The sequence below is a fragment of the Triturus cristatus genome, chromosome 2_1 (assembly GCF_964204655.1).
Source record: "Triturus cristatus chromosome 2_1, aTriCri1.1, whole genome shotgun sequence".
Lineage (NCBI taxonomy): Eukaryota > Metazoa > Chordata > Amphibia > Caudata > Salamandridae > Triturus > Triturus cristatus.
Window position 1 is genome coordinate 1194438253 of NC_140581.1, and position 17945 is coordinate 1194456197.

General features: G+C 44.2%; 1 protein-coding gene across 4 annotated transcripts in view; it reads left to right on the plus strand.

Moving 5' to 3' along the window:
- The window catches only part of HOOK3 (hook microtubule tethering protein 3), a 1476018-nt gene that overhangs the window by 1328669 nt on the left and 129404 nt on the right, over positions 1-17945 (plus strand). For all 4 annotated transcript variants that reach the window (XM_085636641.1, XM_085636638.1, XM_085636639.1 and 1 more), the window contains one exon: positions 9956-10027. In XM_085636641.1, coding sequence (XP_085492767.1) covers positions 9956-10027 — 72 coding nt within the window. The remainder of the gene's footprint in view (positions 1-9955; positions 10028-17945) is intronic.

The window sequence follows — 17945 nt, forward strand, 5'->3', positions numbered from 1 at the left end:
ATTGGGCTCAAGGACAGTTGAAAGACCTAGTGTTGGTGAGCGGTCGGGCATACAACTCTCTGCATTGGTGGAATCCACAAAATCTTTGCAAGGGCCGACCGTTCCAAGAGCCTGTTCCACAAATAATACTGACAGCGGACGCGTCTCTCCAGGGATGGGGAGCTCATGTACTCAACTACACAGTGCAGGGACTATGGACAACACAACAAAAGAAGATGCACATCAACCTTCTGGAACTGATGGCAATCTTCCTGGCAATGAAAGCATTCAAAGTACACTTGTGCAACAAAGTCGTGTTGATCCGGACGGACAACATGACCGCCATGTACTACATACAGAAGCAGGGAGGAACACACTCTCCACAGTTGTCTCATCTGGCTCAGAGCATGTGGAAGTGGGCCATTCAGAGGAACATGTTCCTCATGGCGGAACACCTCCCCGGCAAGGACAACCAAATGGCGGATCTGCTCAGCAGACACAGCCACCAGATGCACGAGTGGGAGTTACACCCATCAGTACTCCAACCGTACTTCCAGCAATGGGGTCACCCAGAGATAGACCTATTCGCCACAAGCGAAAACGCAAAATGCCAAAGCTTTGCCGCCAGGTTCCCACATCCACAATCGCAGGGCAATGCGATATGGATGAACTGGTCCGGCAGATTTGCGTACGCTTTTCCCCCAGCGCCGTTGATACCGCTGGTGGCTCGCAAACTCAGACAACACTCCCTGACACTCGTCCTGGTTGCTCCAACGTGGGCACGCCAGCCATGGTACACCACTTTTCTCGAACTTTCCGTGGTGCCGCATCAAAGGCTGCGGATCAAACCCGCGCATTTGACGCAGAACCATGGAGAGATTCAGCACCCAGATCCGCAACAGCTGAACCTGGCGATCTGGCTCCTGAAGTCCTAGAGTTTGGCTACCTAAACCTGCCACCTGACTGTATGGACATCATTAAGGAAGCTAGAAGACCCACTACCAGAGCTTGCTATGCAGCCAAATGGAAAAGGTTCATCATTTATTGCAATAATAATGACATTAACCCGCTAGACGCATCCATCCAAAACATAATTTGTTACCTCTTACACCTATACCGATGCAATCTGGCGTACACCTCTATACGTGTCCATTTGACCGCAATATCAGCCTATCTCCAGAACAGGCAGCACCTCTCTTTATTCAAAGTGCCTGCCATCAAAGCATTCTTGGAAGGACTCAAACGAGTAATTCCTCCAAACCACCCACCGGCTCCAATGTGGAACCTCAACTTGGTCCTCACACGCCTGATGGGTCCACCCTTTGAACCTCTACACTCATGCGAGATTCAATTCCTTACCTGGAAAGTAGCTTTCCTAGTAGCGATCACTTCTTTAAGAAGAGTTAGTGAACTCCAGGCACTAACCGTTCAAGAGCCATTTATACAGGTTCACGCCAACAGGGTCGTACTACGTACCAACCCCAAATTCATGCCCAAGGTGATATCGCAGTTCCACATGAATCAAACTATTGAACTGCCTGTTTTCTTTCAAAACCCACAAACTGTCGCAGAAAGAGCACTCCATACACTAGATGTGAAGAGAGCCCTCATGTACTATATCGACAGGACTAAGATCTTTAGGAAGACAAAACAACTTTTCGTTGCCTTTGCCCCACACCACAAAGGTAACGCTATCTCCAAAGCAGGTATAGCCAGATGGATCGTTAAATGTATTCAAATTTGCTATCAAAAGGGTAAACGCACATTAACGATTCCACCATGAGCCCACTCAACACGTAAGTTAGGGGCCTCCATGGCTTTCCTAGGAAACATCCCTTTGCATGATATATGTAGAGCAGCCACCTGGTCCACTACACACACATTTACCAAACACTATTGTGTAGATGTGCAATCAAAACAGCAGGCAGCTGTAGGACAGGCTGTTCTCAAAACTCTTTTTCAGACCGCTGCAGCTGGCACTGGTAGCCGCCGCTAATAGGAGGTACTGCTATGTATTCTATGCACAGATATGAATTCAGCAGCCCACATGCCTCGAACTGAATATGCTACTTACCAGTATGCATCTGTTCTTGGCATGTAGGGCTGCTGACATTCATATCGCCCTCCCTCCTCCCCGGCGCCTGTAACAGCTGCAGCTCTCAGAATTACTGTAAGCATGGTCATCACTTTCTGTATCTACTCCATCACTGGCACAATGGCGAAAAACAATCTGAGGATGGAGAGGATGCCCATGCGCACTGTAGTCCAGGGGAGGAGTCACCTATCCCAGGATACTTCGAAGACTCTTCCAGGACAACAACGTGCAAACATCCGGACCCAACACTAGGCGGCGATCTATGCACAGATATGAATGTCAGCAGCCCTACATGCCAAGAACAGATGCATACTGGTAAGTAGCATATTCAATACGCACCATGGTTTTGATTGGCTGGCCAACCTCAGACATTTTATTTACTCTGTAACTTGGCAACTTGTTTATTTTATCAGACTGTGAGAACTGTTACTTGTGATGCTTATAATGGGATAAAAACCCAAAATAAAGTTTTAAAAAACATTTCAGACCACATGACAGCATATATTGAATACCTTGTCTCGTGAACATAACACTGCCTTGTCCCATGAACAAAAGTTCCTTGGGTTCTAATGTGATTGTAATATGCATTTAGGTCTTGGCTATGGCAAAACAGAGGCGCACCCATCCTCACCCCCCAAACACCCCTTTGCTGTCCTAAGCCAGGAAATACTATGGGTAGCGCAATGCCGTGGGATAGGATAGATTTTTGCATGGGCAGATAAGTGGGGGGGCAGGTATTTCCAAGGTGTGGTGCAAGTCACCGTTTGCCAGGGAGAGCAACTACCTCACACAGGCATTCATACATACATTCTCTTTGCTTGGTCCAATCCCTTTCAACCAATCAAAGCCTACAAGGGAACTTAACTGGGATGGTCTTATAGTGCAATCGTATTAACTTCTACTGAAAATGCAAGTCTCTGTGAGCCTCACTAGCTGGAGTGTTGTGAAACATCAGGGTCCATCTTCTCCAGCTTTCACAACTGGCTAGGGAGCAGAAAGGCCTGGAGTGCATGGTCGGTGGATGAAACGAAGCCCCACAAGATAGCGATAGACCTCTATTCCATTTAATAATCCTTTTGAAATTTCCAGTGGGTTTAGTGGGCCATTCATGCCTCCTGGGCTAAAATCTATCAATAAGCCCCCAGTGTAACTGAAATTTTGTGTCAAGAGATTGGAGGGTGCTGCCCAGTGCAAGTAGAACACTCTCCAAAAGGTTCACAGATGTTTATTACTTCACAAATCCATCCTTCAGGACAGAGGTCTTCAAACAAGGTGGGCGGGCCCCACGGGGGGGGGGGGCTTCAGTGATCCTGTGGGTGGGGTTGAAGGGGGGGTGAGGCTCTGGGCAAAAGAAGCATCATGCTGATAATAGTGTTTTGTTTTATACAAACAAACAAAAAAGGAGTGGTAGTGAGCCACTGTTTAATGGGCCATCACTAAAATCTTTTGTTATTTATATCCTAGTCTCCTGACTCGGAGTATGTGTCAAAGGTGGTGGGACTCCAAATATTCTTCAAACCTTCTCCCCCTATTTTTTATGATCACACTGTGAATACTTTTACACTATTGTAAGACCTGGCTGACAAGAATAGTATGTTGGGCAATCATATATTTGATTACATTTTGAAAAGGGGTCACAGACCTTAACTGCAATGTTTTAATGAATTTAGCCATATTTAATTATTGCCAATTCTGTGGGGGCCTGATGATCCCTTTTTTTCACACACTGGGGGGATGCAGTATTAAAACGTTTTAAGACCACTGCCTCAGAAACATTACATTTAACTATTTCAGTCTACATACTAGACTCCACATATTGGAGTGCCACACACTAGCTTTCAATAATGTTTGCTTAGTCTCTGTGGGACTGTCCATATTCAGAGTCGGAGTTCAATCTTCCTTGTAAAAAAAATATATATGGGATATCAGCATCCTCCCTGTTGCTCCACCATCTCTTCCACTCTCCCAACTATTCCTTAGAGGACATTCTACCCATCTGTTGCTTCCAAATCTCTCTACCTGCCTGTAGAAAAAGATTAAACTATGAATATCCTTCCAGTGAGTATGCCTCTTTTTCCCCACATACCATTATCCCGCATGTTGTTACAACGCATATCATTACCCTGCAAGTTGTAACAACGACTTGCGGAGGGGGGACGCTGGATGTTGGAATAGTAAAATTTATTATTCCAACTCCAGTCTGTGCGGACTGTAGGGAAGGTGTTGGATTTTAAATCCAACACCTTCTCCCCTCTCCGCAAGTCGTTGTAACGACTTGTGGGGTAATGGTATGCGTTGTAACAGCATGCGGGGTTACGGATGCAGGGTGGCGGTTGTTTACCCCTTCCAGTCACTCCAGTATCTCTACTTCCTATGTAAGAGTTAATCTTTTAGGCCTAATTTACCCTTCCTTGCCTCTATATCCATGCTTTATGATAGGAAAATGTAGAGCTTTGAGGAGTTCCGACCCCTTCCTCAGTAAAAAGACTACTCCCTACTAATTTGAGTAGATTGGTCCTCATGGATACAGTATCTTGCCCGCAGCAAGGTGTATTAAGGCTTTTCTTTGTGGACCTTAGGGTAAGTGCTATTGTGAGTTTGGACAGGGACCCAACTCCCTGCCTGTTCCAAACCTCTGCACTGGACCAATAGAGCTGTTGCTTCTTCCCTGAATCTGCAACCCCATTTGTTTCCCTTGTGGTGAGAAGAGTCCAGCCTTGACCTCTCTATAGTATGAAAAGGATGTTTAAAGAGTTTGAGGGCTGACTCCTTATACCACCCAGATCTGCCTCTCTCTAGCCACAAGAGTCTGAGAATGAGGATGAGGACATCCTATTCTCACAGCTGAAATCTTTGCTAGGCTGCGCTGTGGTTTCCAGTTTGTGTTGCCATTCAAAGTTTTCACAAGTGCATATATCCAACAGGTCGGATGCCCTGTGTGGGAGCAAATTCTAGTGTACTGCTAACATAACTCTGCCACAGCTGAATTGAGAATTCAGTTGAGAATTCCAGATTAAATTCCATCAGACGGTACATGCTTGCCTATTTCTGAAAGTATATTTTCAATAGTTGTGAGCTCTTTTTAGATTTCGTACATGTATAGAGGTTCTGTTCTTGCTGGCAGTATTTCAAACTTAACCTCAAAAATAGCTCCTCCATCACATAAGCCCATGTATGTAAAACAAAAAATATTATTCAGATATTTGAAATAAATCTTTCTTTTTCAGTAAATCATGCTTAAAATATACAGTTTTAAAACTCTCCTTTGCAAATGTTTTTGAGTGGGCATTAGGATTGTGAGACTTTTTGTTTTATTTCTGTTGTTACTCGCCACATTTTTGTTCGACTGCTCCAATAGGTTAATTAGTTATGTGTATATTATTTTGTATTTCCATTGTAAATTCATAACTTCGTATGACTTTACATCACTGCATTTCCATGCACTTCCTGCATGCAAAATATTTTGTCATTTAACATAAAAAATGTGTGGGATAGGTCTTTCACAATTAGTTTTTTGTTATTGTGGTACTGGATTGTTGCTATTGATTTATGCTTTTAAAGTTGTCATTAAGGTGCGAGTCTTGTCTAACCCACTCACTTTATTTAATTGTTCTTCATTTAACGCATCATTGTGCTAATTGAGAACAGATGCTAATGTAAATGTGATTAGAACCATACACAACCATTGCTATAGTGGTGTAATGCCAGCTGCCCTTAGCACTAGGAGGCTTGAAAAGACATATCTTATCCTCTCAAATCTATTGCTCACTCTTGTGACAGACCTAAAACAAAATTATCAAAATTGCTAGGTTAAATGTTGGCATGCATTAATACTGACCCATCCATCAGCTCATCGAACCTCATTCCCACACCAACTACAAGTAAGCTTTCTGATGAATTTCTTATAAAGTTTTCTTGTCTCATGATTTATTTTCCTCAATATTTTCAAGTTCGTTTTTTTCCTTTGCAACCACATTGGCTCCGTAAAGGTTTTGATGTCTCTTGTTGTCCCCAGTAAAGGAGCTGCTGAATTTAATTAAATAGGCACATGTGGAAATTCACAGTTCCAGTGTCCAATAAGTTCTCTAAATTGTATAAAGTTCCTTTTTATCAATCCAACCACTTGACATATCACTGATTTCTCTGTAGTCTTTTTTTCATGAACTTGATCATCCTTTTGTATAATCCAGTTAAGAATTATTCAGTGATCTGTTGACTGAAGCCCTATCACCAGAGTGGTTGGATGAAAGGGACCATCTGTCTTTGTAGTGTAACTGGCCACAGGTTTTGCAAATGGTGCCTTTTTTTTAGAGATATTGTTGCCAGATTACCTGTCCATGCCCTCCAAGTCTGTTGATTGTTTTCTGCCTGCTGTAACGTCATGGAGTCAACATTGCTTTTTAACTCCTTGCAGAATGATTAATGGTTCAGCGTATAGATCAAAAAGAAGCGGGGAGAGGGGGCAGCCCTGCCGTGTACCCCTCGTGATGTTAAGGGGATCGGATAAATTGCCATTGACCAGTACACAGGCACTTGGGTTCTGATATAAAAGACCAATTGCCCGGCGAAACCCTGCTCCCACATTGAACTTTGCCAGGGCCTCCGACAGATACAACCAATTGACTCTGTCGAAGGCCTTGGTGGCATCCAAGGTAAGGACCGCCAGGGGAAGAGACTCTAAAACTGCCAAGTCAATAGCCCCTATTAAGTCAAAGGTTAATTCATATAGCTGCCGCCCCTTGACGAACCCCTTCTGATCGGGGTGTAGAATGTTGGGGGCAACAAGAGCTAATCTATTGGCCAGAATTGAAGCAAATATTTTGTAGTCTACGTTTAGTATGGAGATTGGCCTATATGAGCCACATGAAGTGGATGGTTTCCCCGGTTTTAAAATTACTGTTATAGACGCACTGTCCTATGAAGTCGGAGGACGACCACCATCCAGTAGAATATTATTAAATAGTACTACCAGGAAGGAGACAAGTTCCCGCTCCAGTACTTTGTATACTTCGGCCGGTAGGCCATCTGTACCAGACGCCTTCCCCTTTTTGGCATTATGTATGGCCTTAATAACTTCCTCCTCTGAGATTTCACTATCTAACATCTCGATTTGCTCAGCAGAAAGTGTTGGAAGAGTAATCTTACTGAGCCAATCTTTAATGGTAACTAAGCTGATGTTCTTGTCTTGACAATAGATAGTTTGAAAAAATTCTCTAAAGGCAGATCTAATATCGTCATCTCGGGAGAGTGGGAAGCCATTGACATTAATCACCTCGATGTTATTCCGGACTTGGTCCGTTTTGGTTTTCCATGCCAATAGCTTCCCCGCTCCTTCTCCATACTGAAAGTGTGCGAGTTTGCTGGCCTCCCACCTTTCTTGTATCCGCTGATTTAGGATCGAAGCTAGTTGGCCCTTTAAAGAAAGTAATCTTCCAAACAAAGAAGAGCGGACCGCTTCTGTATTAAGATCAGCGACTAGATCTAATTGAGTCTGGGTCTTAGCAATATCTGCTTCCACTGATGTCACGGCCTCCCTATATTCCCTCCTCCTGTAAGCCGTTTTATTTGTAATAAGGCCTCTCAAAAATGCTTTAAGGGAGTCCCACACGATTCCGGGGCCTGCCGATCCTACATTTATCTTTAAGAAATGGCTCACCTCAGACTTAAGGAAGAGAACATCGTCTGGGTGGGAGAGTAAGGAACGATCAAAAGACCAGCTCCTGGCCGGCACCCTTAGCAGTGATATAAGCTCCAAAACTACGGCAGAGTGGTCAGATAAATGTAGTGGGAGATATTTAATGTCTTTAACAAAATCCACTAAGGTATGGTTAATTAGTACAAAATCTATTCTAGACTGATGTCGGTATTTATAATTTCTATAAGAGACACCCAGCTGTTCACCTGCCCGTAACCTCCAAATATCTACATAACCATACTGCTTCATTGCGTTTAGCAAAAGGGACCTTGATTTTGATGGAATTCGAGACCGATTATTATGAGATTTATCCAAAGTGGGGTCTAAGACAATATTAAAGTCACCTGCAAAAATTACAGGCTCTGGAAAAGACAAAAGGTGAGAAAAAAAATTCTCCAAGGATGACGGATCGTCCTGATTAGGACCATAGTACCCCACCATAGTAAACTGAGTACCCCAGATGGAAAGAGAGGCAATAACCCATCCACCTGCTGGGTCAACCTTAAAATCTAACACCCTAGCCCTGAGATGTTTTTTAAAGATTAGCGATACCCCTCTACAGGTCAAGGACTGAGAAGTAGAAATTGCAAAGTTGATCCACTATTCCCTTTAACTAACGCATCCCTTTCATCTTGAACCAGATGTGTCTCTTGCAGTATGATGACCTGTGCCTCTGAGTCACGAAGATATTGTAGTATTTTCCTGGCCCTAGATTTAGTACGCAGGACGTTTACGTTCCAAGATATTATCTTTAGACTAGCCATAGCCATAAAACTTGTCCCGACAACTGACCCTAACACCACCGAACCTTACCCGAGGACTTAGAACATCTTTCGTCTGACCTACCTTTGTATCAAATAGCAGCATGTCTAAAGTTGTCATACACCGGGCGTAGTACAATAGAACACAAAGTTGGCACATGAGGAATTTTATAAAACATTTTACCCCGTGACCTCCCAACCCCCCTTCCAACCCCCCTCCCTCCCATGGAGAACCCTTGGTGTATCTAACCGGAACCAGTCCAGCAGATGGCACCCCCGTCTCAAGCTCCCGTGACCCACCCCGATCTCTGAGCCGAGTTTCCCACCAAAGTGACCAAAGTGACCATTTATACTAAGACAAAACATATGTGCAAGTGAAAATGTATGCAAAAAAAAAAAAGGAATCATGGACATATATGTGTATATGTGTATGTATATGCATTACATATATATTTCTTCTTTTCCTTCCTATTTCCCTTATTTCCCTTCTTTTCTTTTCTTTCCCCCTTTTCCCCTCTCCTTTCCTTTTAATGTATAATGTTTATGTTGTAGCCATAATACATTTTCTAATTAGTAAAGATTATTTGTTTTTTCAATGCCTGCAATTATGCAATTATATTTAACACTCAGAACCCTTTCTTGGTCCGTAAGTTAAGAGGCATATATTTTAACCCGCCGCCTTATTCCCCAAATCTAAAAGGAGCTCGTCAGCAGCTTGCACTGACCTGATATTAAAAACTTATTATTGAACATCACCTTCAAGGCGGCAGGGAACACCAACTGAGCAGTTGCTCCCAAATTTCTAAATGCATCAAGCCGCCTGCCAAATTCCCACTGTTTCTCTAACGTAACTCTAGAGAGATTAGACCTAATAAGAAAAGTAAATCCCTTACCGGGAAGAGATTTTTGTTTTAGGGCTAAGTTGAGGATCTGCTCTTTAAGGGCATAGGTATGAAAATTAACAAGGATTTTGCGGGGCTTAGATCTTTGTTGATTTCTCCTGAACGGATCTCTATGGACCCTTTGAAAAAAAAAAGTGTTTGTTGTGCTTCTTTGTTAGGAAATATTTTACTACAGAGTACATTGCATCACTGAAGTAATGTGTTCCTTCTTAACACTGATACTGCATTTCCTTATATGGCTCTGTTTGCCCCAATGACGAATTTGAAGGCATAATCTGGCAAATATTTTTTTAAACCATTTCTGAACATTTGTAGGTTATTTTCAAATTGCATTCTTCCATATTTTTTTTAAGAACGAAATACTGCATTGTCTGCACAGAACGCCACAGGCTAAAACGAGATTGGAATGTGAAAAGTGTAATACAATAAATACTAAACAGGTGAAACAGATATTGATGTTGTCATGCATATCTCTTTTTAGGCAATTTCTGAATGTATTTTACACCTTTATTGTAATTTTTAGAAAGAGTGTGAGAAAACAAAGATCCAGAGAGAACAGGAAGAGAAGTTAATAGTGTCTGCCTGGTACAATATGGTAAGATTTTCTTTTTTTAATTATTAGTTCTAGTTCTTTTGATCTAACTCACAAACTGTTCCTCGTCGTTCCACGGAATATTCTTCCATACAAGAATAATGTGTTTATAGTATTGATAAATTATTTTTAGCTACATTTTGTGGAATTTTCCAAAATAAATCACATTTGGCATAGCAGTAGAAGGGCTCGAAATAATCAGTCCCAAGGTAAATTACATGCTTTTGTCAGCACAAAAAGGGGAAAAAGCATGGTGTATATTTGACCCTTTGTTGGAGGCAGTTATATTTTTTTGGTGCATTTAAAACAAGGGTTTGATAATAGATTGAGCTGTACAGCCCTTTTGCTTGGACATAAAAAAAATCGGTGAATTTGCTGTGAGGAATACCCAGAATCACTTTACTTTTAAATAGAGATAAAATCCAGCTAATATTGTCTGTATATTCATTTGTGGGACCACGTTTGATTCAGATTCAAAAGTATATTTTTGGCCAAATAGTGGAGGCTTTATGGAAGGACTCTTAGACTGATGTCAGACTTACTTAAAAGATGGAACTGCACATGACTTAGTCAAAGAGCAGGCTTTCTACTCTGTTAATGATGAGCTTTGGAATGTAGGTGGTGCAAAAAAATGAATTTGATGGACCTAGATGTGAAGGAAACATGAATACAAAGGATGTCTTGTATTAAGGAGTCAGAAAAATATTCTGTCTTCTCCAAGTGGAAGAAGTAATAAAATGAATTTCACTAGAAATAACGACTCCAACTGGTATCACAATTTGTGTAAAATGGATTAATGGCGTCTGTTTTTTAAAGAAAGTTTGTAATATGTTAGCTTTTGTCTGTTGAAGGATCACAGCTGAGATGGATATGATGTGTTTTTTTGTTTTTTTAGAACAAACTTTATATGCATTTTAGTCATATACAACCATACTTGGCCCTGTTCATGACATTGAGTTGAGCTTTATCATGAATAGGCAAATTTGATAAGTTATAGAGAAAGAAAAGGGAACATAAAATCACAACGTTAATTTCCAAGTGTACAATTCCTTTTTGGCAAAACAAAAAGGAAATGGAAACCTTCACCACTGTATATTATGCAGGTTTTAGATCATTGTATTCGATGTGTATTACTAACAAACTATGTAACTTCCTCTCACCCTTCCCTACTCTTCCCCCCCCCCCACTGGTAGCCCCTTGTGAATTACAGCGTATGAGTGTTGTTCAAGGCCTCTCACATTTCTTGCACGTGTAGTGCGGGTTTTAAAAAAACAGCCTGTGCTTTGGTTTGTTTCCCATGGATGCCCAGGGGCCTGATCCCCAGCACACAAGGGGTTAAGTTGTTTGGTTTTTGGAGCGCACATGTATGCTGTGCTGCTCGGCTATCCTCTTTTGTGTTTTTGTACTGACTCTTTGGTCCCTGCTGGGATCGGAGTGTGTCCTCGGGCAGAAGTTAAGGATAAAGGTACATATGGTCATGAGTCCGGTAGGTCTAAAACCTTGAATGATTCAATGAGAGCGTCCCAGTCCAATGCTATTGGTTTCTTTTGTAGGCCTCTGTATTCTTCTCTGTGGAGTGCACCGCTTTCTGCCGTTCCCCATTTAATGACTTCCTCCCTCCAGGCCAAGATATTCGGAGGGGATGTGGATTTCCACATTTTTGTTGTTTAGCACTTCGCAAGGAGCAGTGCCAGATCTACAAATTTAGTTTGTGCTTTACTATTCTTGGGACGGGATAAAGGCCCAATAAACAAATATCTGCCGCTCAACAAGTGGCATTCCCTCATGTCTTACTTGTGTCCCCGGTCACTTGAAACCAGTAGGTTGACAGGGCAGGACCATATCATGTGCAGGAATCTTACGATGCGTGAATCGGTTCACGGCATCTGGGGCATGCTGCCGACGCCTTCGGATACATAGTATGTAATCTATGTGGTGTAAGGTACGCTCCATGCTGGATCATGAGTTTTATTAGTTTGATTCTGGAGTTACTTGAGATCTGCTTCAGGAAGGCTAGAACATTTTCCCATTCTTTGTCCTACAATTCCCTTCCGATATCTTGCCTCCATTTGTCACTTATTTGAGTGAGGGGTGCTGGTAGGTGGACCCTCAATCCACAACACAACCAATGCATCAGGTGTTTACCGCTGCCTATTAAGTGTACCGCATGTATGATTTCGGGGGTGTTCGTTTCAGTACCAATCCGAGCCCAGTGTAGTTTGACATACCATAGTATGCTCGTGGGCGTAAGAAAAAGGGAATCTGGCAGTTTGTGTACTTGTATGAAATCCAAGTGGTTCAACAGCATACCGTCACCAAACGGTGTCCCCACTGTGGCCACCCCGGCCTGTTCCCACGTCTGCAAGCGCCTTGAAGTCAGAGGGCCCATTGGAGTGGTGAGGCCGAGGAGAGGTATATTCTGTGCATATGGTGTAATGTTTGATGTATATTTAATGACCATCATCCAGTATGTGAGGGCAACTTTTAATAACATTGGGGCCTGGGCCGGGTTGCGCACACTAGGGTATAATAAGTTTGAAGTTTTTTTATTAACTGTATAATTAATTCAAATCTTTACAGTAAAAACGATCAGTATAAAAAGGCTAAAAACTGTGATTTCAAACCTTAGTGCTGGTTAAAATTTGACACCCCTCCCTGAGACCCGTATAGTCTTTCCCCAGCATGTGAGCACATGTTCTTGGAGCCCCCATTTATGCCCTGAAGATGATCTAGTTTGCGGAGCTCTTGAACTGCTCTTTGTGGCGCACTAGGTGTCTCTCAAAGAGCGATGTTCTCTTGGAGAGCATGCAAGGAGGGCACTGTTGGTGCATTGTTGGTGCGTCGTTGAGAAAACCCATTAGCTTTACTCCACAGAGATTACCATGCTCTTCCCCAGGGTTTCGCTACTTTCATTAGCGGCTTTGAAGGCTATCCTGATTTGGTGGATGACTTTCGCCAGTCTCGCTAGTGCCATAGTGTTGGTGGTTGAAAAACACAGGGCTAATACTTTGCTGCACAACTTTATCCCATTTTTGATGCAGATCAGGCGCAGGAGTCGCCGACGTTCATTGTTAAAATTGGAGCACCAGCATAGGAGATGGAGCCAAGATTCCATCTTATAGTGGCACAGTCTGCAAGTTGTGAGTTCCCCTCTTCGGGCCCATGCAGGGTTGAATTCCGCAATCCCTAGCATGGTCAGCCTCATGGATAAGATTTTGCTTTGGGCCTGTGTGGTGAGGGCCTCGCTTAGGTAAAGTTGTGCTTTACCTGCCGTGTAGGAATTATTCAACGGATCCAAGTGAGCGTGTAGGAGAGTGGAATCTGACTAATGGTTGCCCCCAACTTTTTGCCTGGTATTTGAGTGGTTTTTGACTAGTCTGACTGGGATCCTGCTATCCAGGACCCCAGCCTATCTGCTTTCTCCCTAAAACTGATGTGAGTACTCTAGGTACAAACCTAATTGGATGCTGGGCATGCCCTACCAGTCCCTTGTAGATGGTACCCTAGGTACCCAGGGCATGGGTCCCCCAGTAGGCCTACCAGGGCTGCAGCACTTATTGTGCCACCCTGGGACAGCCAGACAAACTGACACCACTAGACCACTACTGTAGTCTGGGTAAGGTGGTGCTAGCACCCCTTACAGGGATGTAGGTACCCTATATCCCACACCATTACAACACATATACTCTCATAGGTCACCCCTATGGCAGGCCCTGGTAATCCTACAAGGCTGGGTGCTGAGGTATGTGTGAGGGGGGACCCCTACATGAGTAGGGCCTCTCTGCAACCTTCGTAAAATCGTTACTGGGTTGTTTGTAGTGTAGCCATACCATATACTCTAAACCGCATTATAAGTCTATTGCGATATCGCGATAACTTGAGAATGGCTACACAGAACCATATCGTGTTTGATGTCAAACATGTAGGAATCATACGCCCAGTCCAGCTATGGGCATGAGGGTACGATTCCCCCTTGCTAGAAGTGCGATATGGGAAAAGCGGTAGAATTTAGACACCAATTTAAAAGTGCACAAGTTACACAAAATGGCTACTGCCCGCCACCTACACGACCCTGGCTGGCTGTTGCTGGGGAAAACCTCAGCCTCGCCAGCTGGACAATAGGGCTCCTGTGAGAGGGAGGTGCTAGCATCTCCCCAGACAGGATAATGTGGATTGGAACAGGGTGGGTGCACCAAATGTCCTTTCAGAGTTGCACGTAGGCAGCTGCAGAGACCTAATTCTGCATACACCGCTTGGAACCGGTTCAGGGGCATCCTGCCCCTCGCCCAGGCGGGAAACACACAAAGGGGAGAGGGTGTAGCCAGCCTTTCCCGCCTCACCAGCCATTGGTGGACACTACTCTGGACACTCCCCTAATCTTGGGGATAAAGGTGAATAACGTGGCCCCAGAGCCTCAGATTAATTTGGAAATTTACAGAACCGACCTTCGACGAGCTGCTGCCCAGCTGACAGAAGAAATCTCCCTTGGGATAAAGGAGTTATCCCCCTGCTTGGCAGGCACCTGAAACCCTGCCAGTGACCCGGTTGGAACTTTGCTGCTCTCACGAACTTTGACGACTTCCAGAACCCTTGAGGTGGGTTTCCAGCGCATCCCAGAGGCCAGTGAGTGTGCTCAACGAGTTTGGGCACCGTGGACCGCGTGGGTGCCGAGATCCCCAATACCCCGAGACCCCGGCCTCTTCTTGCATAGCACACGACCCTGACCAGTGGGGAAGTTGTGCTTTGGCCCGTTTACGAGCCAACCACTCTACAGCAATTGTGCCAAAGACCAGCGCCCTAGCCCCCTCCGGCGGCCCGTGGGTGCCCTTTTACGCATGCCAAATTGCCGCCTCCCGCAGTCCCTTGTCTCTCGACTTGGGGGCCCTAGCAAAGGTCTATCTTTGAAAACAAGAGTTCCCCTGGTTGCTCCAGGCCTGCTCTACAGTCTCCTCGAAGGAGACCTCTCCCAGACCTCGTGGGTCTGCACTGTAGCTGATTTGTTTATTCTTCGTGGGTTGCGGTTGCCAAGGCTTAGTGGATCCAATCCGGACACTAACACCGCAGCGACCCTCATCCGACGTGGGACAGTCGCCCTCCGGAAGCTGGCCTTCCTTGAAGCCTCCCGAGCCCGTGGCTGCCGCTTTTCCCATATCGCCCCTCTAGCAGGGGGGAATCGTGCCCTCATGCCCATGACTGGACTGGGTGTATGATTCCTACATGTTTGACACCAAACACGATATGGTTCTGTGTAGCCATTCTCAAGTTATCGTGATGACGCGATTTACTTATAATGCGGTTAAGAGTATATGGTATGGCTACACTACAAACAACCCAGTAACGATTTTACGAAGGTTGCAGAGAGGCCTTACTCACGTAGGGGTCCCCCCTCACACATACCTCAGCACCCAGCCCTGTAGGATTACCAGGGCCTGCCATAGGGGTGACCTATGAGAGTATATGTGTTGTAATGGGGTGGGATATAGGGTACCTACATCCCTGTAAGGGGTGCTAGCACCACCTTACCCAGACTACAGTAGTGGTCTGGTGGTGTCAGTTTGTATGGCTGTCCCAGGGTGGCACAATAAGTGCTGCAGCCCTGGTAGGCCTACTGAGGGACCCATGCCCTGGGTACCATCTACAAGGGACTGTCAGGGCATCCTCAGCATCCAATTGGTTTGTACCTAGGGTACTTCACATTAGTTTTAGGGAGAAAGCGGATAGGCTGGCGTTCTGGATAGCAGGATCCCAGCCAGACTAGTCAAAAACCACTCAAATACCAGGCAAAAAGTTGGGGGCAACCATTAGTCAGATTCCACCTTGCTACACTTCCAGAGACTCGTTGAGGGAAAATAAGTTTAAGTACAGACAGACAACACAACCGTTCTGTTTTATCTCAACAAACAAAGAGGAACAAGGTCGCACACAATATCGAAACTAGCCCAGACATGGAGATGGGCTATTCAGAGAAACAGCCAAAGTAGCCATACTCCTGCCTGGAGTTCAAAACACAGAATCTGAAGGCTAAGCAGGCAAACAGGCACCTCATGCGACTAAAGTTAAACTATGATATAATGAGAACGGTCTTTCAAGAGTGGGACACAACACAAATAGACAGACCTCTTTGAAACACTAGAAAATGCGAAATGTGAAACCTTTGCATCCAGATACCCACATCACGGTTCATGAGGAAATGTCCTGTCAATAAACTGGTCAGAGATTTTTGGTCACGCTTTTCCTCCAATCCTGTTCACACCACTAGTGTGGGACAAGTGCGAACACCCTTGACACTAATTTTGATAGCGCCTCGAAGGACTAGAAAGACATGGTTGTCCGATCTGGGGGAAATGGCACAAAACAGGGTGATGAAGCTACCAGCTCACCAGGACTTGTTGACAATACAAAGTGGCCTGCTATATCACCTGGATCAATCCAAACTCTGCCTTGAGGTATGGCTCCTGAAGAACTAGAATTTGGTTGCATATCACTTCCCCAAAGATCTGTGGTAGTCCTGCAAGAAGCTAGAAGGCCAACCACACTAAAGCTTTACACTGCAAAGTGGAACAGGTTCATGTACTGGTGTAAAAGGGAAGGGCTTAAGGGAAGGGCTTATGGAGAGCAGGACAATGGAAATTACTATTGTTACTTACCTCACTAACTCACTCACACTTCACTGAAAGTGCACCTGTCAGCTAAAGTGGCGTGCGTAAGGGGCACCGTAGTAGTTAGTGTACTGCAGGCAATGACAAAACAATGACCTTATTGATATACATAAAGACAGTAGTAATGAGAACAAACCTGCAATTTCTCCCCTTCCATATCACTCAAGCTATACAACTGCCAGCATTTGCCAAGATCACAAGCAATAAAAGCCCTTCACACCATACTTTTCAAAAAACTCTGGTTTTAAGGTGTGGTTACAAAAAGTTATGATGCAATGCATGCAGTGTGTGGTTGTAAGCTGAGGAATAAATGTCTGTTACAGAGCTCTGTGTATGGCATGCAAATTTGCTTGTTCCCACGCTGGGGAAGACGCCAGAACTGGAGCTGAGTTGGGGTTGCGTGCCCCAAAGGAAAAAGGCTGCTCCTCCTGAGAGTTTGCAACAGTACAGCAAACTGCTTGTGTATACCAAAGAACAAGCAGATCAAAAGGCTGCTGATATGGAAGCAGGAACGGCACATAATAAATCAGCGTTGATCATGGAAAAGCAAGCATAAGCACATAAGTCGACATCTCCAAAGAAGAAAAAATTAAGCTTCTGATGTGGATTTTCACCTACCCATGAAGGTAAATGTCCAGCCATAGGACAGATATGCAAAGTCTGCAGGAAAGAAAACCACTTCACAACGGTCTGTAAAACGAAAGAGAAACCAAGTGTGTCACAATGAGAAAAGAAAATGGTTCCAGAAGCATTCTCACCACACCTACAAGGCCAAAAGGTGACATCAGTTACGACAAGAAAAAACCAAGCAAAGTCGATCATCGTCAAGTTCAACATATAAAGGCTCGTCAACGTCATTATTATTATCAAGTGCCAGTGAAGAAGATGAATGAGCATTGATGAAATTTACCAAGGAACGACATGCACATGTAGGATTAGCTGCTTGCAAACAAGATCAAATTCAAAAGAGAAGCACCAAACGGAGCGACAAAATTCATTTGGACACTGTCCCAAAATTGCATTAAAGGGGAACGGTTGCATCATAACCTTCATTATAGACAGTGGTGTGTTGATTAATACCATGCCTTACCCTGTCCAACGCAAAGGTATACACATGGGCTGCTTCCGAAACGGTATGGAATCAAGGGTCATTTACAGCGACCATGAGACACAAAACGACGCCAGTCCAAGTGCCGATTCATGTTCTTAAGGGAACTTCATTGAGTGCATTCCCGCTTAGTTTTGTCACTGCTGCTGATATG